The sequence below is a fragment of the Cervus canadensis genome, chromosome 28 (genome assembly GCF_019320065.1).
Source record: "Cervus canadensis isolate Bull #8, Minnesota chromosome 28, ASM1932006v1, whole genome shotgun sequence".
Taxonomy (NCBI): domain Eukaryota; kingdom Metazoa; phylum Chordata; class Mammalia; order Artiodactyla; family Cervidae; genus Cervus; species Cervus canadensis.
The window spans coordinates 24,549,141-24,576,846 of NC_057413.1; the positions used below are offsets into that span (position 1 = coordinate 24,549,141).

Sequence of the window (27,706 nt, forward strand, 5' to 3'; positions counted from 1 at the left end):
TGACTTTCGTAACTTTTTAAAGTCTGCATAAATTCTGTAAACATTTAGTATCATGTTGACGACTCTTCTGTATTTCGTATGTCAGGGTTCTGTCCTGACCAGACCAAGGTCCCTGTGAATAGGGACCATGATTTTCTTGCCTTACTCTGTGTGCTTTGTTACTGTGTTCTTAAATGCTTAGTAAATTGTGGGAGATTCTCATGTGATAATGGGCCAGTTACGTTGAGGTCCTCTTAAGAATATTCTAAAAATTTTTTCCCTTTCCAGACTCCAAAAAACAAAGCTACAATCTTCAAGTTATGCAGCATCTGCCTCTACCTGCCACAGGAACAGCTTACCCACTGGGCAGTTGGCACCATTGAGGATCACCTCCATCCTTACATGCCAGAATAGAGTGCTGACCAGCAAAATGGAGAAGATCAGAGAGTGCAGCAGCAATTTTTTTTTTCTTACCACTTGATTCTTTTAAAGAAAAATGGACTCATGCACAGAACACTATGCATTTTGAAACTCGTTCATCCTGGATTTTTTTTTTTTTAATCATTTGTATCTCAGAACTTAAATTAGATGTCTTCTGCACGGACTGTGTGAAAGAAGATGCTTTGCGTATTTGCTGCACTGCATCAGCATCTTACTAAAAATGTGAAGTGAAAGGACAGTTGTACACTGAAATGCTTAAGTGTTTCTGGAAGCACAAGGTGATACTCATTTTTGATGGTCTTTCCATTTGTGCTGGTGTTGGCCTCTTTGACACCTGTCATCAGTATTTGGAGGGTGAGAAGTGAATGTAACAGGTATAAACAACGTTTTTAAAACTTATAGCTTTGCTATAATCACCGTTGTTCAGAGCAGTGTCAGATTCATTCTAATGGCCAAAAGTGGTTGTTTAAAAAAGAAAAAGAAGATACAACCATGGGAAAGAAATCTTTTAAAAGCATCTCATTTTAGGCAGTCTTGCCTCATGTATTACTGGGTCATGTTTGTTTCCTGGTACTCATAAATGTATGTATTTTATTTCCAGATCTCTTTCCCCAAGTTGCTGTTATGAAAGAGTATTCTGCTGAGTGTGCACACAGTTACACACACGTTAAAGCAGATCTGGAGTCTGAAGTAGCTAAGCAGCTGTGAAACTGAGAAATACATTCATAGCTGCAGAAACCACAATAGGGAGAGGACTTTCCTTTTGGTATTTGTTTTTTTTTGGTTTTGAAGAGATTTTTATTATAAAGAAAAACAATTCCAGTGAATTGTGCAGAAATACTGGTTTTTACACCATCCTAAAGGAAAACTTAGGGTTTTTTTGATGTAGAAAAGTTTATTAAAGTTGGGATCTTAAATTGTGCGGGGAGGAAAAAAAACACCATTGAGTGTCAAAGTTCTAAAAGCAGAACTCATTTTGTGCAATGAACATAAGGAAAGACTACTGTATAGTTTTGTTTTATTTTTCTTTTAAATGAAGAAAAGCTTTGCTTAAGGGTTGCATACTTTTATTGGAGTAAATCTAAATGATCCTGCTCCTCTGGAGTAAAACTTAGTGCTTACCGGTTTCCAATTGTATTTAGCTTCTGGTTGGAATTTGAATAAATGAAAACCTAAATAAAATAGGTGAAAGTTCCCTGACTATTCAGGTGAATACACAAAACTCGAAGTGGTAACTTTTCTTCTAAGTCACTTGGGTACCTGTTATTGAGACCTTAGCCCATGGCTAAACCATAAACTCAGAAGTTGGGTTTGTAATTTCAACAGGAATTGGGAATCAAAGACATTTTGTCAGCTTTTAACAATTACCATCCTGGCCTTATACCTGGCTTCGTGGAAAAGACAAAAATATTCTTAATTTCACAATGCACTTCCATGTTTTCTGATCAATTGACAATTGGAATCTATTTGAAATGAACACTTTCTCCTGGTCAGGGACTGTTCTAAACTCTACCTAACCGCCCTGAGTGGAACTAGGTGCCAAGGTTTAGAATTTGCCCCCATACTCAAGTTTTGAAGGGTTCAGGCCAATTTTTCAAAAAAACAATGTCCTTATTTGGTATTTGATTGCCTTTGTGGTTAAATTTGGATTGGGCATCCTGGTCATTGCCCATTGTGAGTGATGTTACACCCCCCTGAAGTTAATATCCAGAAACACACTGCTCATGTGCTCTTTATTGATGTCCACATTCATTGGTGAAGGTGGTGTCCTCTTTCCCCGTTTTATAGTTACTATTTTATATTTTCTCCTCTACATGTGCCAGCGTTCTGTTAACAAGGAAGGGCTCTCCTGTCTCAGCCATTTATTGTCACCTAAACAGTATGGACTCATTTCTTTTCAATGGTATATAGTTTATTTATTTGTAATTGGAAGATAATTGCTTTACAGTAGTGTGGGTTCCACCATACATTAGCACGAATCACCATAGGTGTACATGTCCCTTCCCTCATGAACTTCCACCTCCCACCCCTCTAGGTTATCACAGAGCACTGGGTTTGAGCTCTCTGCGTCATACACTGCTATGTAATTTTCACGCCTTGTTTTATTGAGCACTTCTTGACTTTCAAATACAAGATAGGTTCATCTTATTTCCCTATCCCACCCCCCAGCTCTGAAATCAGCTGTTTTCTCCAAGGATCCCAAGTTCCTTTTTGTGGGCAATACTAGATCTGGGTTTCCTATGTGCTCACTTGTTATTAAGTCTGCTTCTGCCCTTCCAGCAAACAGGGCTATATATATTCTGATGTGCATGTTGTATTCTAATACAACCAAAGGATCATCAACCTTTAACTGTTAACTGTTTCCAACTTCCAAAGGAAATTACTTCCTTTCTTTATGATCAGTTGTGAAATGTTAGAACTAAGACCCTGATGCAGAAACCAATTATAAATACCACAGTTGACAGAAATTTGAGAAATTGACTAAACAATTAGTGAACTTGGTCTTTCCAATACCAAGCATTAGGAGATTGAAGATCTGCATGGTTTTATCCTAGGTACTAGAAAAGGGGTAATTCTGTGCTTCCCACTACCACCACTATAAAATATACCAATCCTGAATTGTCAGAAAAGCAGCATACCCACTGGGCTATTTATCACTAATCTCCTTTGCCTTAAACTTTATTGAGGATTGCTCACTCTTCTTTTTCAGTGTGGCCTTTGGTTCCTCTGCTTTGAAGTTCCATAATGGAATTGGGTTTTTAAAAAAACTTAGCATTTTAGAGCTGAGGACCTACATTTTAAGGATTAATCATTAATTTGTCCTTTAGCATGATACTGGGTTTTAGTTATAAGGTAACCTTACCTCAAATGGCCCTGTGAGCTTTGCTTTACCTGTTTTCAAAACACTCTGAGCTGAGTGTTTTCATCCAAGTATCACGGATTACTGACTAAAACTTAAGAGGCTCTAAATCAAAGAATATAGACAACCCCCTGTCCTGTATCCCACTTGATCTCTGGCATTTTCCCCAAAGACACTTTCTTGGCTACTTCTGGTTGTGCTATTTTGAAAATGATATTTGTCCAAGTCAGGTTTACTCTGGACACTCATTGTTGGACTTCTTCGAGTTGCCTTCAGATGGTGTGTTCCCCATGTGTTTGGTATGTCTGCCTTGTGCTATTAATTTTCCCGTGGCCTTGTTAGTCAGATCCACAGAAGCAAATGATAGTGATCTTCCTTCCTTCAAAACATGTGCTGTAATCAGTATGTCTTCTCCCATTTTAGCAGGTGATATGTACCTTGAAAGGAAATATTTAAATTAACAAATAGTTTTTAAAAGAGAAAGTTGAGTGCATCTCATAACAGCTGCCTTATTTTTTTCCTAGGTAGTTCAAGAATAGTATCAGTGAACTTTCTGTCCTTTCTAATTTGAATGGCAGATCCTGACCCAAGTTAGCTCTTATTGATTCCTTACACGTACACAAGTTTGTTTTCCCATAAACACAGGGGTTTTCAACTGCTCCCCAGCCCTGCGGCCCTTCTTTGTTTTTAGGTTTCCTACTTCATATTTATTTGGGGCTAGTGAAAGATTCCCCCAAGCTTTCGTTTAATTTGCTTAACTTCCTATGTGAGGTAATACTTGCTGTTTTGTTATCAATATGCAGAAGTTACTCAGCTCTAAAATGATTTAAAAACAACTACAAGGAATTAATATAAGGCCCTCTTGGATTTCAGGCAGCTCCTGATGGTGGCCAAAACTTCAGCCACACAGACTTTTAAAGGCCAAAATTATGTTTGGCTTATTAAAGATGCTTTATGGTTGTAATAGCAGTATCTTGGAAGATCATGAAGTGCAGTGCTAGGTTGGAAGATCTCCGCTCCTAATAGTCTTGAGGCAAAGCAGGGTCATCAGGTGGTCTTAACCCTCATCACATGGAATAAGGGAAGAACTGCTGAATATGTGCCTCAATGCCCCAGCAGTTCTTTTTGTTCATCTTAATCTCAAAAGACCCTTTGCATTTTAATCTTGTGACTTGCTTACTGCATGCTGATTTCCATAGTAAAGACGGGCTAAATGTTAAGTTAGCCTAAGGAAAGATTTAGATTGAAACCTGATGACATGTTTACATTGACCTCATGTCAAATAACATTGGCTTTCCCACTCTAACTTCTGCCTCCCCTTCCAACAAAAATCCTATCTTCTGTAGCTTAGGTGGAAAAATTGTCTTTTTCCAACACCACAAAAGCATCAATTCTTCCAGTGCTCAGCTTGCTTTCCAACTCTCATCCATACATGACTACTGGGAAAACCATAGCTTTGACAAGATGAACCTCTGTCGGCAAAGTAATGTCTCTGCTTTTTAGTATGCTGTCTAGGTTGGTCATAGCTTTTCTTCCAAGGAGCAAGCATCTTTTAATTTCGTGGCTGCAGTCACCATCTGCAGTGATTCTGGAGCCCAAGAAAATAAAGGCTGTCACTGTTTCCATTGTTTCCCCATCTATTTGCCATGAAGTGATGGGACTGGATGCAATGATCTTAGTTTTTTGAATGTTGAGTGTCAAGTCAGCTTTTTCACTCTCCTCTTTCACCAGGAGACTCTAGTTCATCTACGCTTTCTGCCATAACGGTGGTGTCATCTGCATATCTGAGGTTATTGATATTTCGCCCAGCAATCTGATTCCAGCTTGAGCTTCATCCAGTCCTGCATTCCACATGATGTACTCTGCATATAAGTTAAATAAACAGGGTGACAATATACAGCCTTGACGTGCTCCTTTCCCGATTTGGAACCAGTCTGTTGGTCTATGTCCAGTTCTCACTGTTCCTTTTCTTTTTTTTTTTTTTCACTGTTCCTTTTCGACCTGCATACAGATTTCTCAGGAGACAGGTGAGGTGTTCTGGTATTCCCACCTGGAAGAATTTTCCATAGTTCATTGTGAACCACACAGTCAAAGGCTTTGGCGTAGTCAATACAGCAGAAGTAAATGTTTTTCTGGAATTCTCTAGCTTTTTCTATGATCCAGTGGATGTTGGCAATTTGATCTCTGGTTCCTTTTTCTAAAACCAGCTTGAACATCTGGAAGTTCTTGGTCCACTTATCGCTGAAGCCTGGGCTTGGAGAATTCTGAGCATTACTTTGTTATTGTGTGAGATGAGTGCAATTGTGAGGTAGTTTGAGCATTCTTTGCCATTGCCTTTCTTTGGGATTGAGATGAAAACTGACCTTTTCCAGTCCTGTGGCCACTGCTGAGTTTTCCAGATTTGCTGGCATATTGAGTGCAGCACTTTCCTAGCATCATCTTTTAGTATTTGAAATAGCTCAGCTGGAATTTCATCACCGCCACTAGCTTTGTTCATAGTGATGCTTCCTAAGGTCCCCTTGACTTCCCTTTATCACTGATTATATATTCCTGATTATTTATATTATTATTACTAATATATACTGTACTTCGAAATTCCTTTAGTTGTAGATTCTAAAACCATGGAATGTTTTTAAGGCAAATCTGTAGCTGCACTTAAGGATGACCAGCTAAGGGCAACTCATGCTTTATTTCTGTTATAAACGTGTGTAGTCTCAGTTGTTTGAAATGAGTTATCACATTGAGAAAAGTGATTTGGGGTACACTTTGGATACGTACGTTATGTTCATATCAACACTGACTCCGCCTGTACCTCTTTCTGTGCACAGCAGAGCGAGCGATGATATGACGTCCACTAAGGTGGCTGTCATGCCGCCGTGGAGGGTGCCCATCTTATTGGTGTGCTGCTCTTCTACTTTCATTTCACAAACCACTTTCCCAGGGGCAGCAGAAACAACAGTCACCTAAGTGTTAGAAAAGAAAAGAGAATTTTGAATATTTGGTGGTATTAGAAAAGCACAAACAGCTCTACCAAGAACTGTCATTGGATTAAACCAAGCCACCCCCAAAAGTTGATTCAGAAACTGAAAATCAAGTTACCAGTCTCTCTTGATAGAATTGAATTCTGGAGTAAATTGTGCTGAAATAAAAAGGAATATTTAGGGAAAAACAGGAGTAGTTTTTCTTAATCTCCACTACTCTGCAGAAATCAAACATTCCATCTGAGCTTTTCAGCTCTGTGTACAGCAACCTGGCATTTCTTAATGTCTTCTCAGAAATTTTGCACGAACAAAGTCAGGTTGGTGCATTGTAATTTTAATTTGGATGTTCCCTAGTTACTGCACAAAGTAATTTTAGAATGACTGCATAATGAATGGTTTAAAACAATTTTTAAAATAGGCTGGAAGAAATTCAATACGTTATGAGAACAAGCTTATACCACAAACCTATTTTAGTATAAAAAATTTAATAGAATCCAGCAAAGTTAAATTGCTGCTTTTAAGGTCTTACCCCATTTATAGTATCATAATGAAAAAATTACTTGAAAGATAAAATGTGGAACAATTAATTTAAAATGTTATATCAAACATCTTTAGAAAGGAAACAAAATTAAATGTGTTTCTTAAATCCTATTTAATTTACTAGGAAAAAACATCATAGATAATGTTTAGAAGTTGGAACTGAACTGTGAATGGAATGTGTTGCATCCAGTGCAGTAATTCTTGCTGTCACTAGAGGTTTTCAGACAGAATATGGATGACTGTGTGATGTCTCTGGCTGGGAAGGGAGGGGTGTCTCATGCATTAAACGATTCGATTCTCGAGAACTACTATTTATTGAGCATTTTCATAAGTCAGGCACTGTGCCAGTCTTTCCATGCACTATGTAATAAGGGAGAGATGGTTTTCATTTTGTAGTAATTTAAATTCAGACTGGTTTACTCTCAAGATCACCCAGGATATGACAGAATTGAGATTCAGGTCTAAGTCTATCCACCTCCCAGTCTCCCTTGTTGCTAACTGTAGAATCTCTAGATATACAGCAGCTTTTATGCTCCCACCAGGAAGGCATTTTGGAACTTCACAAACTAACTTGAGTTGTTTGCTGCTGTCTACCCCTTAGAAGGCCCTGATATAAAACAGAAACAGAACCATAAAATACAAACCATTCTAAGTAATATGTCATGTTTTGCTTAAGAGGTAAATCAATGGAAAAGTGAATGTTAGAATGGGAGCATTATTCAATAAATGATCTAGCCACAAGATGTCCTCATAAACTAATAATGCACACCAAGGAGACCCAAGATATAAACTCACCTTACTGGGGCATTTATTAGACTTTGAAGCGCTGCAGTCTGAAGATGAACAAGATCAAATCTCTGCTCTTAAGGGGTTTCCAGTCTATAGGAACAATACATGCACACTGCAGTACAGTGAATGACTGCCGATAGGATAAATACAGGTTGCTGGAAGTAAGAATCTTACTCATCCAAGTATGTTTTCAGGGAAGAGACATTAGGAAAGGCATCCTGTGAAATTATTTGCAGATTGAAGGATGGGCAGAATTTAGCCAGGTGAAGACAGTTTGAAAAAGCTAGGCAGTTCAGAAAAGCCTCACAGTCACCAAAGGTGGGTGCGTGTGTGCCTCTGCATTTTCAGGCACATCTGACTTTTTGCAATCCTACGGATTGTAGCCTGTCAGGCTCCTCTGTCCATGGGATTTTCCAGGCAAGAATACTGGAGTGGGTTGCCATTTCCTTCTCCAAGTCACCAAAGGCAGTTGAGTGTAATTTCAAGGTACAGTGTATTTAATAGAAATCAGTTCTTAGTGTTCCATTTGATTATCTAACTTTGGCTGGGATGACAAAAGGTAAAACAAATGTCAATTTGACTTTCTACTGCAGAATACTGATTTTAATACTGATCTTCTCCCTCAGCTTGGTGGTGCAGATGGTCAAGAATCTGCCTTCCCAGAGGAACCAGATAACAAATTGCCAACATTCACTGGCTCATAGAGAAAGCAAGAGAATTCCAGAAAAAACATATACTTCTGCTTCATTGAATACACTAAAGCCTTTGTGTGAATGACAATAAACTGTGGAAAATTCTTAGAGATGGGAATACCAGACCACCTCACTTGTCTCCTGAGAAACCTGTATGCAGGTCAGGCAGCAACAGTTAGAACTGGACATGGAACAACAGACTGATTCAAAATTGGGAAAGGAGTAGGACAAGGCTGTATGTTGTCAAAAGTTTGTACCTTTTGACTCCTTTACCTTTTGCCCACCACCCACTCCTGCCTCTGGCAATCACCAACTGTTCTCTGTATCTCTGAGCTGTTTGTCTTTTGTTTTTCTTACTTCTACATGAAGTGAGATCATATGGGGAAAAAAAAAAAAAAGAATCTGCCTGCAATGCAGGAGATCCTGGTTTGATCCCTGGGTTGTGAAGATCCTCTAGAGAAGGAAATGGCAACCCACTCCAGTATTCTTGCCTGGAGAATTCCATGGACAGAGGAGCCTGGCGGGCTACAGTCCATGGGGTTGCCAAGAGTTGGACATGACTGAGTGACTAAACCCACCCACCCAACTTGAAAGGCCAAAGGCTATACTAAGATACAAAATTGGCTGAAAATGTATACTGGAATAAAGATACTCTTGCACTGGTCACTCTGATATGGCAGAGAAATACTTTTATGTGTTACCAATTCTTTTTTTTTTTGGCCCTTTGCACAGCTTGTAGGATCCTAGTTCCAACCTGGGACTGAACCCAGGCCCTCAGGAGTGATAATAGAGTTCCAACCATTGGACCATCAGGGAATCCCTAGTGTTGCCAGTTCTTGTCTCCTTAAGTAGAATAAGTAAACCAACGGAAGATAACAATGAAGACTGATTCTTCTTTCGAATCAGAAGACTGATTTGCTACCCAACTTTCCAGAGCTAAGAAACATGTCTTGTGGGGGAAGAAACCAATGGAGAACTACCTCTCTGTTGAAGAGGGGCTGAGGGGAGGACACTGTTTAAAAAAAAATAGATTGCGGTTTCAGTCAAGACACCGGCTGCAGGGAGCACGTGTATTTATTTGGTTGCCAACTATGGCTAACTCTGTGTTGCAGACCATGCTCAGAAATGTATATGCATGTCTTACAGGCACGAAGACACTGTCTCAGTCCTCACAAATCTTTCATGTAGACAGTGTGTTTGTCTCCACTGGACTCAGGTCCACTAAGTAAACCTGCCCTCCCCTAAGTTACTTGAAAAGAACACTGAAAGATAAAGGTAAAAATGGAAGCAGTGAGAGACTATTTTTGGGGGCTCTGAAATCACAGCAGATGGTGACTGCAGCCATGAAATGAACAGATACTTGCTCCCTGGAAGAAAAGCTATGACCAACCTAGACAGCATTTTAAAAAGCAGAGACAGTACTTTGCCAACAAAGGACCATCTAGTCAAGGTTATGGTTTTTCCAGTGGTCATGTATGGATGTGAGAGTTGAACTATAAAGAAAGCTGAGTGCTGAAGAATGGATGCTTTTGAACTGTGGTGTTGGAGAAGACTCTTGAGAGTCTCTTGGACTGCAAGGAGATCCAACCAGTCCATCCTAAAGGAAATCAGTCCTGAATATTCATTGGAAGGACTGATGCTGAAGCTGAAACTCCAATACTTTGGCCACATGATTCGAAGAACTGACTCGTTTGAAAAGACCCTGATGCTGGGAAAGATGGAAGGTGGGAGGAGAAGGGGACCACAGAGGATGAGATGGTTGGATGGCATCACCGACTCAATGGACATGAGTTTGATTAAACTCTGGAAGTTGGTGATGGACAGGGAGGCCTGGTGTGCTGCAGTCCATGGGTTCGCAAAGAGTTGGACACGACTGAGCGACTGAACTGACTGACTGAGGAACCAGTAGAGACTATAAGAGAAGATCAAAAATGAAAGTTAACAAGTGGGTGCCATGGGAGGCAAACAAAGCCCTAGGGAAGCGCTCAGAGGAATTTAAATATTCCCTGAAGATTCAACCAGCTGAAGTACCATTCCACTCATGTTCATTGGCAGGGTGGTGATGGTGAGGAGAGATGTGCTAAGCAAGATTATAAGCAGTATTTTTCCGAAAGGCTGGTAAATGGTAGATTTTACCGAATCAGCCTAGAATGCCTACAAAGGTAGATGCTATGAAGGCCTATATTCACAATAATCACGTTGGAAAGGTTTCTCTCAATTACAGCGCCTCTGCTGCCTTCAACCTGGAAAAGAGGGGCTAATAGGGAAAGACCTTCCTCACCACCTATACATTGAGGACTGGGGTGATGTCTCTTCACTCCTCCAGATCTTCTCTCAAGAGGGAAAGCACAAACTTGGGGAGAATTTTTGCAGCTAATCTAGTTCGGTATGTAGAACTGGAATAGAGTCATTCCCAGGAAGGAGTGATGCCCTGCAGGAATGTAAATATGATGAGCCCATTATGATAAAATCACAAATCAAATAGCAAGAGAGAAGTCTAAATAATCTGTTCCCTAGTCCAGGTATACCTGTTGGCATATCATGTGGATCAACTTTAAGTAATATCACTGTCCTTTTGTGGTAGAGCCAAAGCCTGAAAGTTTTTCTAGCAAGTATAAGGTCTATTCTTACTTTCCTAACCATTTCTATAGTCTTCAAAGGCTACTTACTGTTCTCAACCCTGTATGTCCTCAGGGTTCAGTCTTAAATCTTTAATGCTTCTCTCTAGTCTGTGCTCTAGTCTAGACAGCTCATTCACCTACACTTTACCTCTCATTTCCACAAGGATGACGCGACACAGTTTAACCTGGCTTCTGAACTGCCTGCCCTTATTTACGTGTTGGATTTCACCTGGTGTTTCCAGATCTCACCTGAGACTCCTGAAGTATATACTTTCACATGTGTCATTGTAGGGGTGAGAGTTCCATTGGCAAGTAACTTAAACATGATAAGGTGAAACATGTTTCTTTACTGCAGAACTAGTTGAAAGCTTTAATATATAAAAGGGATGCAATGGCTTTATTCATATGAGGTACATAGAGTAGTCAAATTCAGAGACACAGACTATAGATAGTGGTTGGCAAAGCTGGGGAAAAAAGGGAATGAGAAGTTATCGCCTAAATGGTAGAGTTCCAGGTCTGCAAGATGAATTCTGAAGATGGATGGTGGTGATGGTTGTACAACTATGTGAATGCAAAAATTACTACTGAATTAAATACTTTAATATGGTTAAGATGGTGAACTTTATGTTGTGTGTGTGTGTGTGCTCAGTCGTGTCCAACTCTTTGTGACCCCAAAGACTAGCCGGCTGGCTCCTCTGTCCTTGGGGATTCTCCAGGGAAGAATACCGGAGTGAGTTGCCACACCCTCCTCCAGGTGATCTTCCCAACTCAGGGATCGAACCCAGATCTCCTGCCTTGCACACAGATTCTTTACTGTCTGAGCCATCAGGAAAGCCCCATGTGGTAAAATATGTGTATTATACCACAGTTCTAAAGAGGGGGATACAACATCAATGTTTTCTGAAATTATTTGGAGGACTTTTTTTCCCCCTCAGGGCACATCTGATGGGACTGTTCCTTGGAACCCACTTTTTCCCTCTCCTCGATGATAAGGGTGAGGAATTGTGATGGGGAGTGTGTGGTGTGTGTATGTGCACACACTCAGTCATGTCTGACTCTTTGAGACCCCATAAAATGTACCCTGTCAGGCTCCTGTCAGTGTCCATGGAATCTTCTAGGTAAGAATACTGGAGTGGGTTGCCACTTCCTCCTCCAGGGGATCTTCCCAACTGAGGAATCGAACCTGCGTCTCCTGCGTCTCCTGCACTGGCAGGTGGACAGTTTACCACCTGGGAAGTCGATGGGTATTTCTTTATAATCTCACAGTACTTAGTTTGTTGACTGATTTAAAAGTGATCTTATAGCAACATCAGGACTTTATTTTGAGTGTTAGTCTTTCTGTATCAGTGCTTTATAAAAGATAGGTTCTAAAAAAAAAAAAAAAAAAAAGATAGGTTCTGTGGGTGTTTATAAACACTGATAAAACAGAGGTTTTTTAAAAAAAAGAGGACAGGCTAAGATAAAGCAGTATAAGGTACAATCTCATGCATTGACTTGACATCTATACCAGAACTAATTTTCAATTTGCCAGATCATTTGTAGAGGGACAGAAAGTTACTATCATTTTTCAGATTCTATATGCTATCTCCAAACATCTGTCCCCAAAACAAAATCCTCTTTGGAATATTATCAGCCAAATTTTCCAGTGTTTTTGTACTTGATTCATTGACTTTGTGGGAGTGGGTAATGGGGCAGACTTGACACAATAGTTCTGTACATCTCACTTGCTTCTTACACCCAGAAACATTATTCCTTCTAGTCTTTACAAAAGCAATGGGGTAAGAGGACAAGTGTGTCTGAGAGACCATGTACATCTTTTACTCCAGTTTAATTTTAACAGTAATCTTGCATTTTAAAATCCTGTACTTAAAAGTGAGCATTTCTTGCCTTGAAGAATCTCTGGTGTCATATTTAAATCACCAAAGAAACAATTTTTTGACGTAAAATGATTTATCAGCAAGATCCTGTAAGGCACAAAAACTAGACTTTAAAGAATTATTAACCAGAGATTTAGAGAAAGAAATCATATGATTTGAACAGTCAACTCTAAGTCCAGTGCAAAGACATGGTTTATACGTACATAGAATAAGAGTAGCAATTTATCTACTTTTGACCTAGGTCAAAGTGAATGATTAAGAGCATGGTTTTAAATCAAGTTTTCAAAATCTCAGCACTGCTGACATTTGGACTGGACCATTCTCTGCTGTGGGGACAGAGGGAGGGAATCTGTGCACTGGGGATGTTTGGCAGCATCCCTCCACTCTACTCACTAGATGCCAGTCCCACCACTCCTACCACATTCCTGTTCTGGTAATCAAAAATGTCTCAGTTCAGTTCAGTCGCTCAGTCGTGTCCGACTCTTTCTGACCCCATGAATCACAGCCGCCAGGCCTCTCTGTCCATCACCAACTCCCGGAGTTTACTCAAACTCGTGTCCATCGAGTTGGTGATACCATCCAGCCATCTCATCCTCTGTTGTCCCCTTCTCCTGCTGCCCCCAATCCCTCCCAGCATCAGGGTCTTTTCCAGTGAGTCAACTCTTCACATGAGGTGGCCAAAGTATTGGAGTTTCAGCTTCAGTATCAGTCCTTCCAATGAACACCCAGGACTGATCTTTAGGATGGACTGGTTGAATCTCCTTGCAGTCCAAGGGACTCTCCCAAGAGTCTTCTCCACAGTTCAGAGCATCAATTTTTCGGCGCTCAGCTTTCTTCACAGTCCAACTCTCACATCCATACGTGACCACTGGAAAAATCATAGCCTTGACTAGACAGATCTTTGTTGGCAAAGTAATGTCTCTGCTTTTTAATATGCTATCTAGGATGGTCATAACTTTCCTTCCAAGGAGTAAGCGTCTTTTAATTTCATGGCTGCAATCACCATCTGCAGTGATTTTGGAGCCCCCAAAAAAATAAAGTCTGACACTGTTTCCCCATCTATTTCCCATGAAGTGATGGGACCAGATGCTATGATCTTAGTTTTCTGAATGTTGAGCTTTAAGCCAACTTTTTCACTCTCCTCTTGCACTTTCATCAAGAGGCTCTTTAGTTCCTCTTCACTTTCTGCCATAAGGGTGGCAGGACACTACCAAATGTCCCATGGGGAGCAAAACCACCCCGAATTGAGAACCGCTGGTCTAGATCACATTACCTTAAAACTCACAGTAAAAGAAACCATGTTCATGACTAGATTTACAAATCACTATGCATAAACCTATTTAGCCTGAGCAAATCTGCCCACAGGAAACAACTGCAAAATCTATTTTTGATCAAGTTAACACACAGAGCACCTATCATGATACCGACCTGTGCAGTTAATGCGGTAGCCGCTAGCCACCTGTCAGTAGCGAGCACTTCAAACACGGCTAGTATGAACTGAGATGTGCTTTAAGTGTACAGTTCACACGAGATTTCAAAGTACAGAAAGTTAGCCCTTTTTGTATTGACTACATGTTAAAATATTTTTGTTAAACTATTTTACTAAAATTAATTTAACTTATTTCTTTTTAATTATACAATGTTGTGATTATATAATAATTATTATAAAACACCTCCTTCCAAAGGGGGTGGTGAAGCCCTAAAGGGGGAACTTTCCCCCAGTTAACACTCCTCCCAGTTTACTTTATAAATCCCAGCAGGAAAAAGGAAGATTTTATCAGCAACAAGCTAAGAAACCTCCGCAACTCAATCAGTGAGACACCACCACAAACCCGACTCTCCTCTCCTCCAAGAACTTGTTCAAAACAGCCCCTCTGAACTGTCTCCTATTCTCTCTATAGAAGAACAGCTGAGGACTTGCCCATGGTTAGCCTCAGTTTGCATGTAACTCCTCTGCCATTCCTGAGATAAACCCATTTTGCTGACTTACCCACTTAACCTTTTCCTTTTAAAAAAGGACAAATGAACGTAGGCACACCTAGCACATAACTCTGCTCAATCAAAGCAGTAATCATTACTACTAAGGTGAGTTTAGGAACTCAATCCAAAAGAATCTAGCCAGAGACAACTTATCCAGCGTTCACCCACGAACCAAGGAGGGCGCTTTCTTTCCCTTCGTTAGAAACCGCGCCTTCGCCTCTAATACCTTTTCCAGGTTTCTGTCGAAACTGTTAAATTTGCCTGAGAGCGTTGTCCACTCCAGCAGAGTCTTTGCCTTCTTCAACCAGATCATCGTGGACCGATCGCCGGCTCCCAGGCCCCACTTAAGACCGAGTCTTGGAAGAGCAGGGGAGCCCCGAAGTTCGCAAAAGAACAAGGACACAAAGGGTCAACAGCCCTCTAGACCCGAAGAGCGTTCCAGGTCTGCCGTCGAGCGCACCCGCCGCAATTGTCCCTCACCCCGGCAGCTGGCGCACTGACGTCTAGCGCGTTTTGATAGCGCACGCATGCGCCGTTTGGCCCGCGCCATCCCGGGCCGACTTTCTTGCTGCGCAGGCGCTCTACCATCTTCCGAGAGGCAAGCGTGTTTTCTCGCGGGCGGTGGATGGGCTAGCGCCGCGGGCGCTCGGCGCCTGTGCAGAGTCTGGCGCCTGACTGTCCCCGCCCCCCACCCACCCCACCAACTCCCGGCCGGGTTCAAGGTGCGGTGAAAGTGCCGGGAACCCATGAAGCGGAACAGCGGGCCGGAGGCTGGGCCGGAGGCGGAGCTGGAGGAGGGGGAGCCCGAGGTGAAGAAGCGGAGACTCCTGTGTGTGGAGTTTGCTTCGGTCGCGAGTTGCGACGCCGCTGTGGCTCAGTGCTACCTGGCGGAGAACGACTGGGAGATGGAAGTAAGCTTTCGCTGCTTCTCTCTTGCCGGCTCTTCACCTTCGTGGTGCAGGCGTACGTCCCATCCCTGTGTCTTTGTTTTGCAGAGAGCGCTGAACTCCTACTTCGAGCCGAACGTGGAGGAGAGCGCTTCAGAAAGCCGTCCTGAGTCCCCCTCTGAGCCCGAGTCCTGGTGGGTGACGACCGGCCGGGGTTCGGGCGGAGGCAGTCCGGTACCCGATTGCGTTGGGCATCCAGGACCCGCCATCGAGTTAGGCGGCGGGTCTGCGCAGAGACGGGCCTTGGGTCTGAGTAGCCGAAGGAGGAGGGTTGGTGTAGATGTGACCTGCCCCAGCAGCGGGGCTCACGTTTCTCCCGAGAAGTCCAGGCTGTGTCACTTAGGATGTACTTTGGAGTCCGAGGGAGAAATATCAGAAATGTAGTTTTTTATTCCAGGTGTAAGGAATAGGTAAGCGAGCGTTTCGAAATGGATGAGACACAAAATCCTCTACTGAAGAATGGTAGCTTGGAAGTCTCCTTGCTTCCTATTGTTTGTTTACTCTCTGCTGGCCGGCCATGATAATGGTTTTTATAAAATGCGCATCCGCCCCTGTTATTCCACTGCTTCCTCCCCAGTTCCTGCACTTCTGCTCTTAAAGTCGGTATGCCTTACACGTTTCCCCACGGTTTGACCACTGCCTGTCTTTCTGGGTTCCTCTCCTGTCACGCTCTCTTTCCTACCCCACAAAACTTCCAGGCATGTCAGTCAGTCAGTTCAGTTGCTTAGTCGTGTCCAACTCTTTGCGACCCCATGGACTGCAGCACACGAGGCTTCCCTATCCATCACCATCTCCCAGAGCTTGTTCAAACTCATGTCCGTCCAGTCGGTGATGTCATCCAACCATCTCATCCTCTGTCGTCCCCTTCTTCTCCTGCCTTCAATCTTTCCCAACGTCAGAGTTTTTTCCAGTAAGTCATTTCTTCTTATCAGGTGGCCAAAGTATTGGAGTTTCAGCTTCAGCATCAGTCCTTCCAATGAATATTCAGCACTGATTTCCTTTAGGATGGACTGGTTGGATCTCCTTGCAGTCCAAGGGACTCTCAAGAGTCTTCTCCAACACCACAGTTCAACAGCATCAATTCTTTGGCGCTCAACTTTCTTTATGGTCCAACTCTCTCATCCATACATGACTCCTGGAAAAACCACAGCTTTGACTAGTCAGACCTTTGTCGGCAAAGTAATGTCTCTGCATTTTAATATGCTGTTTAGGTTGGTTATAGCTTTTCTTCCAAGGGGCAGGCGTCTTTTAATTTTGTGACTGCAGTTACCATCTGCTGTGATTTTGGAGCCCAAGAAAATAAATTATGTCAGTGTTTCCATCGTTTCCCCATCTGTTTGCCATGAAGTGATGGAACTATGCCATGGTCTTAGTTTTTTGAATGTTGAGTTTTAAGCCAACTTTTTCACTCTCCTCTTTCACTTTCATCAAGAGGCTCTTCAGTTCCTCTTCACTTTCTGCCATAAGGGTGGTGTCATCTGCATATCTGAGGTTATTGATATTTCTCCCGACAATCTTGATTCCAGCTTGTGCTTCATCCAGCCCAGCGTTTCTCATGATGTATTTTGCATATAAGTTAAATAAGCAGGGTGACAGTATACAGCCTTGACGTGCTCCTTTCCCTATTTGGAACCAGTCTGTTGTTCTGTGTCCAGTTCTAACTGTTGTTTCTTGACCTGCATACAGATTTCTCAGGAGGCAGGTCAGGTGGTCTGGTATTCCCATCTCTTGAAGAATTTTCCACAGTTTGTTGTGATCCACACAGTCAAAGGCTTCGGCGTAGTCAATAAAGCAGAAGTGGATGTTTTTCTGGAATTCTCTAGCTTTTTCTATAATCCAACAGATGTTGGCAGTTTGATCTCTGATTCCTCTGCCTTTTCTAAATCCAGCTTGAACGTCTGGAAGTTCATGGTTCACGTATTGTTGAAGCCTGGCTTGGAGAATTTTGAACATTACTTTGCTATCGTGTGAGATTAGTGCAGTTGTGCGGTAGTTTGAGCATTCTTTGGCATTGCCCTTCTTTGGGATTGGAATGAAAACTGACCGTTTCCAGTCCTGTGGTCACTGCTGAGTTTTCCAGATTTGCTGGCATATTGCATGCAGCACTTTCACAGCATCATCTTTTAGGATTTGAAATAGGTCAACTGGAATTCCATCTCCTCAACTAGCTTTGTTCATAGTGATGCTTCCTAAGGCCCACTTGAGTTTACATTCTAGACATGTCAAACTTTTCTTTTCTCCAGTGGGTCCTTTTTTTCTTGCCTTTCAGCTCTTGTAAAGATATTTATCACCTCTGCCTAGAACCTTTTTCTTCCTCCTTTGTTGCTTTTCTTATCATGTACTAGGGTATATATGTATGTCCTTATCTTTAGGTGTGTGTGTTTGCGCACTCAGTCGTGTCCAACTTTTTTTGACCCCGTGGACTGTAGCCTGCCAGGCTTCTCTGTCCATGGGCTTCTCCAGGCAAGAATAGGGAGTGGGTTGCCATTTCCTTCTCCAGGGTATCAGTGCATTCAAAATACTTACGCAAATGTTTCTGAATAACAAGTAAAGCAAGTAAATGTTAAATAAGTAAAATGTTAACATTTATTTGTATGAATGGTGAGTAGAATTCTTTTTACTGTTTTCTGAAAGTCTGAAATTATTTCCAAAGGAAGTTTATAGTTGACTTACAGTGGTGAGCATTTTGCAGTGTATACAAATATTGAATCATTATATTATGTACCTGAAACTGGTATGTTTTATATACATTATACTATGTGACACAGAGTGGTAGGGTGTCCTCCTCAGTGCGTTAAATCAGGAGGCCCCTGATATGGATTTGTCCCTAATACTGGTTAATTATATTTTAATTAAAAAAAAAATTGGGGAGGGGGAGAGTTCCCTGGTGTTCCAGTGGTTAAGACTTGGAGCTTTTACTGCTGTTGCTGGGGTTCAGTTCTTAATTGGGGAACTCAGATCCTGCCAGCTGCGTGGCAAGGCCATAAAATACAATTCAATTTTCTAAAAGAAGTTAAATTACTGGCATTAAATATACTAAAATTATAAATACAAAACCCTAGTTCTTAAATTTGTGTGTGTGATATAAACGTTTAGGAGTCAACTTTTAGTAATGTTTTCCCCTCCACGCCAATGTCCGGGCCTTGATGGGGGAGGTGGAGTCAGGCAGGCCTGAGGACTAGAACCCACACATGTGGTCTCTCCAGCATGGCAGTCACAGAGCAGTCAGACTGCTCGTGTGAGAGCTCAGGGTTCTTGGACAGAGGTTCCGAAAGACTGGAGTGAAAGCTGCAAGGCTTCTAATGGCCAAGCCTCAGAAATCCCAGAATATCCTTTTCACTGTGTTCTGTTGATCAAGTCACTAAAGCCCAGATTCAAGGAGAAGGGTGTTCATTGGACTTCCCTTCTCAGTGAGGCAAATAACAAAATTGTAGCCATTCTTTGTCTGGCACCATATTTCAAATATGATTTAAAATGAATCCAAATAAATGTGGAAATCTTACATACTCAATCTAATTTGGGGCTGTAGTCTATAAAATTATTTTAATTACCTATATCACTGAGGGATATCAAGTTGGTTCTAAGTGAACAGACTTTTGCATAACACAGAGTCTAGTTTTCTGTAGTCATCAGACTCTTGCTCTTCTATAAGCAGGTAGTTTAGAACTCTTAAAACGTACTTACCCCCTGCCCAACTTTGCAATGAGGAAGACTAAGAATAAATATGAAATTCAAAATTGATAATGAATTGCAATAAAAATAACAAATCCAATTTTAGCAAGAGAATTTTACTTACCTGTAAAATGAGGGCTACAAAGATTTGAAAAATAATTTTTAAGTTAATCAGTTTCTAGATTATTTGCAGAGTTATGTTTCATTCTGCTCTTGGCAGTGTTGACCTAACCAAGGAAGAGACAAATGATTCCGTTAGTTCTAAAACCAGCACATCTGAAGATAAAAGTGTTCAGCAAGAAGATGGCAGCATATTCTCTTTCATTACCTGGAATATTGATGGATTGGACATGAACAATCTGCTAGAGAGGGCTCGAGGGGTGTGTTCATATTTAGCTTTGTAAGTATTATTACATCTGTTTCATGATAGTGTGATAATGTGTCTTACCTGCCTACAAGGAGGGTAATAGATCAAGGTTATGGGCTTTGCAATCAGTCCTGACTTCAGAGTCCAGCTGTCAGAGGAAATACCAGAAAGAATCAGGAGTGATTGCCTCTGGGAGCAGGACTGTGGGTTGGAGTTCAGAGGGAACACTAACTTTTGTTTGAAGCCTTCTGGTACTATTTTACTTACTAAACTTGTTATGTAATTATTGCTGTGAAAAGAAAATTGCCAGTGTGATCTGTATCTGCCACACACTGGCTCTGTGACCTTGTAGAACCACTTGAGAACCACTTCAATTCTCTGGAGCTCGGAGCTCCATTTTCTTCATCATGGATAATAACCGTTTCAAGAGGACAGAAAGAGACAACAACACTTTAGGCATCTATTAGAGTATAAGACAATTGGAAGCTCTTAATATTACTGGGTGTCTACTGTCAGTGATTCCAGTTCTTCTGACTTTAAAGGGTTGTCATATATATGGTTTTTTTTTTTAATTTGATCTTTACAGTATTATGTGTTAAGTAGCACAGATCTTTCTCATTTTATAGTTATCAAAGATCAATGTAAACATCAAATAGTAGGTGTCCTAGAGGACTGTAATTTTGTGTTTCTTTTATGCTGTGGTATTTTCCTAATAGGTAGCTGCAAATGAAATGGTATACCTGGTACTTATCATAAATTGATGTGTTTAATTAGGTACAGCCCTGATGTGATATTTCTACAGGAAGTTATTCCCCCATATTATGCCTACCTAAAGAAGAAAGCAAGTAATTACGAGATTATTACAGGTACCAATTTTTCAGTTATTTAACTTGTCTTTTTTTTTTTTGCAAAACAAGTCAAGGAGAGAGATAAATCAAAGTTAAACAATTGGAACATGGGGGGAAAAAGCGCAAATAAAGTAAGCTTGAGTAAAAGAAGTCACACTCTCCGATACTAAAAAAAATCATAGGAGAAGATACTATTTGTGAAGAAGTGGTTAAAATGGATGATTTTTCAGAAAAATGTAAATTGCCAAAATTTAAGGCATGAATTAGCTTTTTGGTGAAATCAAATTGTTGGAGAATGTTCAAGTGTGATGATCACATTGTGGTTATGTTTTTCAAAGAGTCTTTACCAATTTCTTTTTGTTTTGTTCTTTTTTCTACCTTTTTGCTCTTAATATTTTAGTTTTTTACTTTTCATCTATTTTGTGTTTATTAAGTGCATTTAGTGTACCACTTCGGCTTCATTTCATGATTTTTGGCTAAATCTCATGTTTTCTTTGACTTTCACTTTTGCATAGTATATGATTTCAATTTTGATTTACCTTTTAATCCAGAATTGCTGAAGGGAGAATTCTCTTCGTCTTTTTCTCTCTCTCTTTGTGGGACAACTTTTCTGCATTCTCTTGGGGATTCCTTTTGCCTGTCTTCTCTTCTCTTGTTTTCTGAATCCCCTGCTTTATCCCTTCTTGCTTTACTTCCTCATTTTGTTGGCGCACATTCTCTAGTGACTTTCTAAGAAGTAGTGGAGAGGGAGTGAAGTGTTTGAATCCCATCCTATTTGCATGTGCCAGTGTTTTATCCTCAGAGTTCTTTGTTAGTTTGGCTGGACATAGATTTCTAGGTAGAAAGTCATTTTCCTGCAGAATTTTGAAAGCATGATTTCAGTATTTTCTGGTTTCCATTATTGATGATCTTAAGTCTGATGCCATTCAAATTCCTGTTCAGGAAACTTTGAACCTCTTCTTCTAAAGCCAGTGTTTTTTCATCTATTATGCTTAACACTTGGTAGGACCTTTCAGTCTGGAGATTCATCACCTTTGGTTCTAGAAAATTCTTTTTTCTCTTTCTCCTTTCCTCCCTCTGTCTCCCTCCTCCTTTCCTCCTGCTGCCTTGCCCACCTGCTGTCTTTCTAGTCTGATACCCTCCTTCCTGCCCCTCCCTCTCCAGTTCTTCCTCCCTTCTCTCCCTTTTCTTCTTTTCCTGGTTTCCCTCTGTTCTGATTAAACCAGCCAGCCCTTCTCCGTCTGCTTCGCTCTCTGAAAAACTGGGAAGCTCTTATTCACTGCCCCCCACTTCTGTTCTCTTTTCTTCTTGCAAGTTTTTACTTTCTAAATTTTTTATTCCCCTCCTGTGATTTTTCTGGTGCTTTCAGAGTTAAAAGTAACTTCATATCAAGTTGCCTCAATTTGTCCCATACTCTTGCCTTTCAACATTTTTTCAAATTTTTATATTTGATATTAGCACTGTTAACTGTTTGGGGCATTTATGTAAATTCATTTTTATTTTTGTATTCTGTATTTCCAGCTACATTTTTGTAATTCTTCCATACTTCAATTATGTTGGGACTTGGTTGGCCATCTTCAACTATTCTGAAGTAATAGTTTACTCTTAAGATGTAGATCCATTTAAATTCTGTACCTGTTTGTTAAAATAGAATTTTCAGTAGGGGAACTTGGGGTAAACTGCAAATACCTCTGACCTCTCAGCCTACGTTCTTTTCCACAAACACTTGAAGGTCGTGAAGAAGGATATTTCACAGCTATAATGTTGAAGAAATCGAGAGTGAAGTTTAAAAGCCAAGAAATTATTCCTTTTCCAAATACGCAAATGATGAGAAACCTTTTGTGTGTGCATGTAAGTAATTTTTTTAAATTGACTTAAAAAGAAGAATGAACCAGTTTTTTCATAGCTCCCTGATGATGTCTTTTAAAAAAAATAAAACATTGTATTTATAGAAATGTTTACTCCTCACTTACAGGTTCTTTTAAATAGTCTAAGAGAACTTTATAAATTAAATTTTTAGACACATTTCAAATATAGAAAATTTGTAAAAATAAGATCCTTGATTCATTAGATATTTTCTTAATATATGAGTTTGCTAACATTCCACATTTGCTTTCTAGTTTTTGGTTTTTTTTTTTAATTAAATGTACTGTAATTGGTACTGTGTTGGATTCTGTGAGTCTTTCAAAAATTAGTCAAATAGGTCTTGCTCTCATAGAATTCGTATATTAGCAGGGGAGAGATTATATGTATAGTAGCTAAAATAAAGGAAAGGCATAAATGCTGTAGGAGAGGTGTAATCATGTGCCTTGAAAGCTTAGAGGAAGAAGAGATGACTTTTAGCTGCATTGTTTAGTGACGGTTTCATGATGGAAGTTGTATTTGAATTGGGCCCTGAAAAATACGTAAAATATAGACATTAAGAACAGTGCTGGTGGCAGAACCACCATGAGCAAACTTGTGCAAATTGCAAATAGCAGGGTATGTTTATATGAAAGAAGGCACATATAGCTCGAAATGAGTGTTCTATTCAGTTGAGTGTAGAGGGTACAAAGAGGGGTAGTGTGATGAGAGGCTAGTAAAGTAGGTTGGATCCAGATTATAAGAGATCATGAATGCCCAGTATAAAAGAATTTGGACTTGACTCTGCAGGCAATTAGTTGAAATATTGACAGGTCTTACATTGTTGTTATCTTCATTGCAAATGGTAAGTGATTCTCATTCATTCATTAATCATTTTACTGATATTATTTTGAATTACCTATGTGCCAGGCTCTCGATACTATAGTAGATGATTCGAATGATTCAACAGCTTTGTAGGAGAGAGGTAATTGTGTTGCAATTTATAATCTTACGAACAGTCTACAGTGTGCTGTAGGAGGATGGAAGAGGGAGCCACAGACCTGGGACATTGGGAAAGGGCTCACAGTGGAGTGGACTTTGGGTTAGGTCTTGAAGTATTAGTGGCCTTGCCCAGTATTCTTTGGGAGTCTTCTTTGACCTTTTAGAGATAAGCCCAGTGCTGATGATACAGTTTCACTTTAATGAATATTAATATATAACCAATCAATTGAATAATTACTGATTCTGTTAACAGAGTTCAGTGTTAACAGTGGATCATTTTCTCAACTCTTCTCATTTGTCTTGTTGCAGGTGAGTGTATCAGGAAATGAACTTTGCCTTATGACTTCTCATTTGGAAAGCACCAGAGGGCATGCTAAGGAACGAATGAATCAGTTGAAAATGGTTTTAGAGAAAATGCAAGAGGCTCCAGAATCAGCTACAGTTATATTTGCTGGAGATACAAATCTCAGGGATCAGGAAGTGAGTGATGAAGTCAGTTCAGTGTTTATGGGCAGTTTATTGCTGTGGAAATTCATTTAGATTTCTTGTGTTTTTGGTGTGGGGTTTTTTTTTTTTTTTATTTTGTTCATGGCTGCACTGGATCTTCGTTGTGGCATGTGGGGTGTTTAGTTGCAGCATGTGAACTCTTAGTTGAAGCATGTGGGATCTGACTAGGGATCACACAGGGGCCTCCTGCATTGGGAGCGCAGAGTTTTAGCCACTGGACCACCAGGGAAGTCCCCTAGGTTTCTTTTGACTAAAGCTGTTAAAACTAGGACCTTCATTTGTTCATTACTTGTAAGTGGTCTTGCAGATGCAGTTCAGTGAATAATTATTTAGACTGCACTACTTGACTTACTCAGGGAAAGCAGAGGCAGGGAGACTTACATTATTAGTGAAATATATATATATGGCATATGAAAAAGACAACACAAAACAATATATATTGATTAAAAAGAGGGGTGTAGAGAAAATAATAAACTCTTCTAGTTTAGCAAAGGTCGCTTTATTTTCATTTTCTCTAGTTGCAAGGTGAGAAGAACAAAGATTTGACCAGCCTAGTTTTCCCTAACTCTTCCTATTGACATTTTCTTTTTTCAACCTTTTTTTTTTTAACCTTCATGACATTGGATTTGGCAGTGATTTCTTAGATATGATACCAAAAGCACAGAGAACAAAAGAAAAAATAGATAAGGTAGACGTAATCAGAATTAACTTCTGTGCATTAAAGGATATTATCAGGGGTGTGAAAGGCAACCCATGGAATGGTAGAAAATATTTCCAAGTCATATATCTGATGAGTGATTGATATTCAAAATATACAAAGATAAAAAAACCTCATTAAAAAATGGGTACAACACACATGGAATTCTACTCAATGTTATGTGACAGCCTGAATGGGAGGCGAGTTTGTGGGGAAATGGATACATGTGTATGTATGGCTGAATCCCGTGTATGTATGGCTGAATCCCATCTCTGTCCACCGGAAGCTATCACATTGTTAATCAGCCATATCCCAACACAAAATAAAAAGTTTAAAAGGCAAAAGGTTAAGATATTTCTCCAAAGAAGACATACAAATGGCCAATAAGTACTTGAAAAGATGTTTAATATCATTGGTCATGAGAAAAATGCAAATCAAAACCATGATGAGATACCACTTCACAGTCATTAGCATGACTATTATTTAAAAGAAAAAAAAAACCAGAAAATAACCAAAAAAAACACTGCAGATATTTGACATTATTAGATAATATAAAATGGTATACATCTAAATTTATAGCTTAGAGTAACAGTTTTGCCTTCTCTACACTTATGTTCATTTTTTAAAAAACTACTAATAACAATAACTGAGGCCATGGGTTTTCAGCCTTCTGGGTTTTAACTGATACCCAAAATTAGGGATCTATTTATGTTAGAAGAGAAAGGGCAAATTTCAGACCTCTCTGACTCTCTTGATATCTTTATATTACCTACTTATTATCATGCAGTAAACTACTTTTATAAAATATCTAGTTGTACCCAGTTTTGCATTTGTGCATCAACAAATAATCTATGGCATTCTGACTGGAAAAATTGTACTTAGATGCAGTCATGGTAAAGACCTTTTTAATTTAAGGGAAAAAAGACTGAAAAGAGTTCTTTCTTTTTCTTTTCAGGTTACCAAATGTGGTGGTTTACCCAACAACATTTTGGATGTCTGGGAGTTTTTGGGCAAACCTAAGCATTGCCAATATACATGGGATACACAAATGAACTCTAATCTTGGGATAGCTGCTACTTGTAAGCTTCGTTTTGATCGAATATTTTTTAGAGCCTCGGCAGAAGGTGGCCACATTATTCCCCAAAGTTTGGACCTGCTTGGGCTAGAAAAACTGGACTGTGGTAGATTTCCCAGTGATCACTGGGGTCTTCTGTGCAACTTAGATGTAATATTGTGAACTGCTTTTCAAATATGAGTTTTCAATGTTTGGAGTGATTTTGTTCTGTGATTATAATTTCAATTATAATTTCTATCTGTCCTGGAAAGGTAGTTTAACAAGGAGGAATTATAAACTGGATCATTGTAACAGAAGGAAAAGCTACTGTGATTTTACTTTGTGGATTGTGTCCTCAGATTTCAGAACTAAATCTTAATATTCATTTAAACTAAAGCATACCTGTGTTGAAAACGTGAGGCCTCTTAATGCAAGGTCACAATGGCTACCAGAGCTTTTAATAGTGCTCGTAGCTGCTGGCTGGATTTCAAGCAGGGCCACATTTTGTCTGTGGACTAGCCTTTATATTAGATTTATTTTTTAAATAAGGTACCAAAATAGTTATATTTTAAATAAGTCTTCAAAAAAAAAAAATCGGTTACAGAGTCCTTGGGATTGGATCTTTTAATACTATTTCATAAATCCAGATAATTTGATAGTTATCATCCATCAGATTTTTGGTCAGTTAACAGTACCTAATTGGTAAGCTAGAAATGAACTCATGATTTAAAATTCCTTAACTTAAAAAAATTTGTGTTTGTAGTTATGTTGCCGAACAGAGGCAAAGTTAGGCTTGATAATGATTAAAGTCCGTTTTCCAGAGGCATTGGGCTTTTTTTCTTTTTCTTTTTTTTTTGCACAAGAGATCTCCTCTGAGTCATGTGGGATCTTTTGTTGACCACATGGACTGTCTAGCTGTGGTGCCCAGGCTTTGCCCCACAACATGTGGGATCTTCCCAGACCAGGGACTGAACCCATGGTGCCTGCATTGCAAGGCAGATTCTTAACCACTGGACCACCAGGGAAGTCTCCCAATGGGCTTTTTTTCTAAGAGAAAAATATGTAAAGAGAAATAGCCATTTAGTTTTACTGCTTGTAAAACTGAATTTTTTTCAGGAGGTGAATAAGGAACACTTCTACATGTGCTTTAAGGAAACATGTTTTTTTTTCTTCCCCAAGAGAATATACTTTAAATAAAGAATTTTGCTTGTTTATAGTTTGTTTTAACCTGCTTTTGTGCTCATGATGGAATTGAAATTATTACCTGCTTCCTGTTTCTGGCTCCACAGCTACTGCAGCTTCACCTTTGTGAAGCTTTCTACATTACTTCTCATTCTGCCAAGTATTACCAAGAATATATTGACTTCCTCAGTATACAGAAAGGAAAACTGGTGGTAAATAATTGGAATGAGAAGTGGCAGAACCTTGTTTTCATCAGGAGTGTCAAAATTAACAACTCAAACACCTTAAAAAAGACAAACTGAATTTATACATATGGTGTGTCATAATGGAAAAGAGTTGTATATGTTAGTCATTTAAGAAAATAAGAATTAATGCTAATCTTTTAGCATATATTATGAAAGCTATAGTTCATTTTTGTGAGAAAAGGATGTTTGGGGCACAAACTGCTTATTCACTTGAAAGAAGAATTAGAAGAACTCTACCACACTTTATATTACCAAAAATAATCTGGATAAGTGACAGGCTAAATATAAAAAAAAAAATGTAGTACTGTGTATTAGATTAAATAATTACCAAATTGTTTTAAAAACTGGAAAGGAGTATCATTTCCTTCATATGACTCAGCATCCAAGTTAAATACCTTCCCATTTACTGCTTATAGTGACAAAATCTAAGAAACAAGTTAAAAGTGAATAAGAACGATAAAACTACTTTTCATCTGCTTTCCATAGGCAAAAGTTCTTCATGCACGAATAAAGACACTCTATCTTTTTCTAGTATTTATTTTTAATTGATGATTGGTTTACAGTATTGGTTTGATTTCTGTCA

The 27,706-nt window shown here is 39.7% G+C and overlaps 3 protein-coding genes across 4 annotated transcripts in view; 2 read left to right on the plus strand and 1 right to left on the minus strand.

Moving 5' to 3' along the window:
* C28H6orf62 (chromosome 28 C6orf62 homolog) overlaps window positions 1–1,642 on the plus strand; it is a 15,070-nt gene extending 13,428 nt beyond the window's left edge. For both annotated transcript variants that reach the window (XM_043449306.1, XM_043449305.1), the window contains exon 5: window positions 268–1,642. In XM_043449306.1, coding sequence (XP_043305241.1) covers window positions 268–393 — 126 coding nt within the window. In that variant the 3' untranslated portion in view covers window positions 394–1,642. The remainder of the gene's footprint in view (window positions 1–267) is intronic.
* ACOT13 (acyl-CoA thioesterase 13) lies at window positions 450–15,246 on the minus strand. The gene is made up of 3 exons (XM_043449307.1): window positions 14,987–15,246; window positions 6,059–6,243; window positions 450–3,717 (listed from the first exon to the last, which is right to left on the minus strand). Exons 1-3 carry the CDS (start codon window positions 15,071–15,073, stop codon window positions 3,513–3,515), a joined length of 477 nt encoding a protein of 158 aa, XP_043305242.1. The 5' UTR covers window positions 15,074–15,246; the 3' UTR covers window positions 450–3,512.
* Window positions 15,247–15,388: 142 nt separating this feature from the next.
* TDP2 (tyrosyl-DNA phosphodiesterase 2) lies at window positions 15,389–27,657 on the plus strand. Its single transcript, XM_043449304.1, has 7 exons — window positions 15,389–15,671; window positions 15,756–15,841; window positions 19,600–19,779; window positions 20,521–20,612; window positions 22,327–22,445; window positions 23,748–23,918; window positions 25,598–27,657. The coding sequence occupies exons 1-7, from the start codon at window positions 15,507–15,509 to the stop codon at window positions 25,877–25,879; spliced, it is 1,095 nt and encodes a 364-aa protein (XP_043305239.1). The 5' UTR covers window positions 15,389–15,506; the 3' UTR covers window positions 25,880–27,657.
* Window positions 27,658–27,706: the final 49 nt, after the last annotated feature.

Coding starts and splice junctions, on each gene's coding strand:
- TDP2 (XM_043449304.1), top strand. CDS start 15,507: ATGAAGCGGAACAGCGGGCCGGAGGCTGGGCCGGAGGCGGAGCTGGAG. Junction 20,613..22,326: donor TAATTACGAGATTATTACAG/GTACCAATTTTT, acceptor AAACACTTGAAG/GTCGTGAAGAAGGATATTTC. Junction 22,446..23,747: donor GAAACCTTTTGTGTGTGCAT/GTAAGTAATTTT, acceptor GTCTTGTTGCAG/GTGAGTGTATCAGGAAATGA.
- ACOT13 (XM_043449307.1), bottom strand. CDS start 15,073: ATGATCTGGTTGAAGAAGGCAAAGACTCTGCTGGAGTGGACAACGCTC. Junction 6,244..14,986: donor TCGACAGAAACCTGGAAAAG/GTATTAGAGGCG, acceptor TCTAACACTTAG/GTGACTGTTGTTTCTGCTGC. Junction 3,718..6,058: donor AGTGTTGATATGAACATAAC/GTACGTATCCAA, acceptor TTTCCTTTCAAG/GTACATATCACCTGCTAAAA.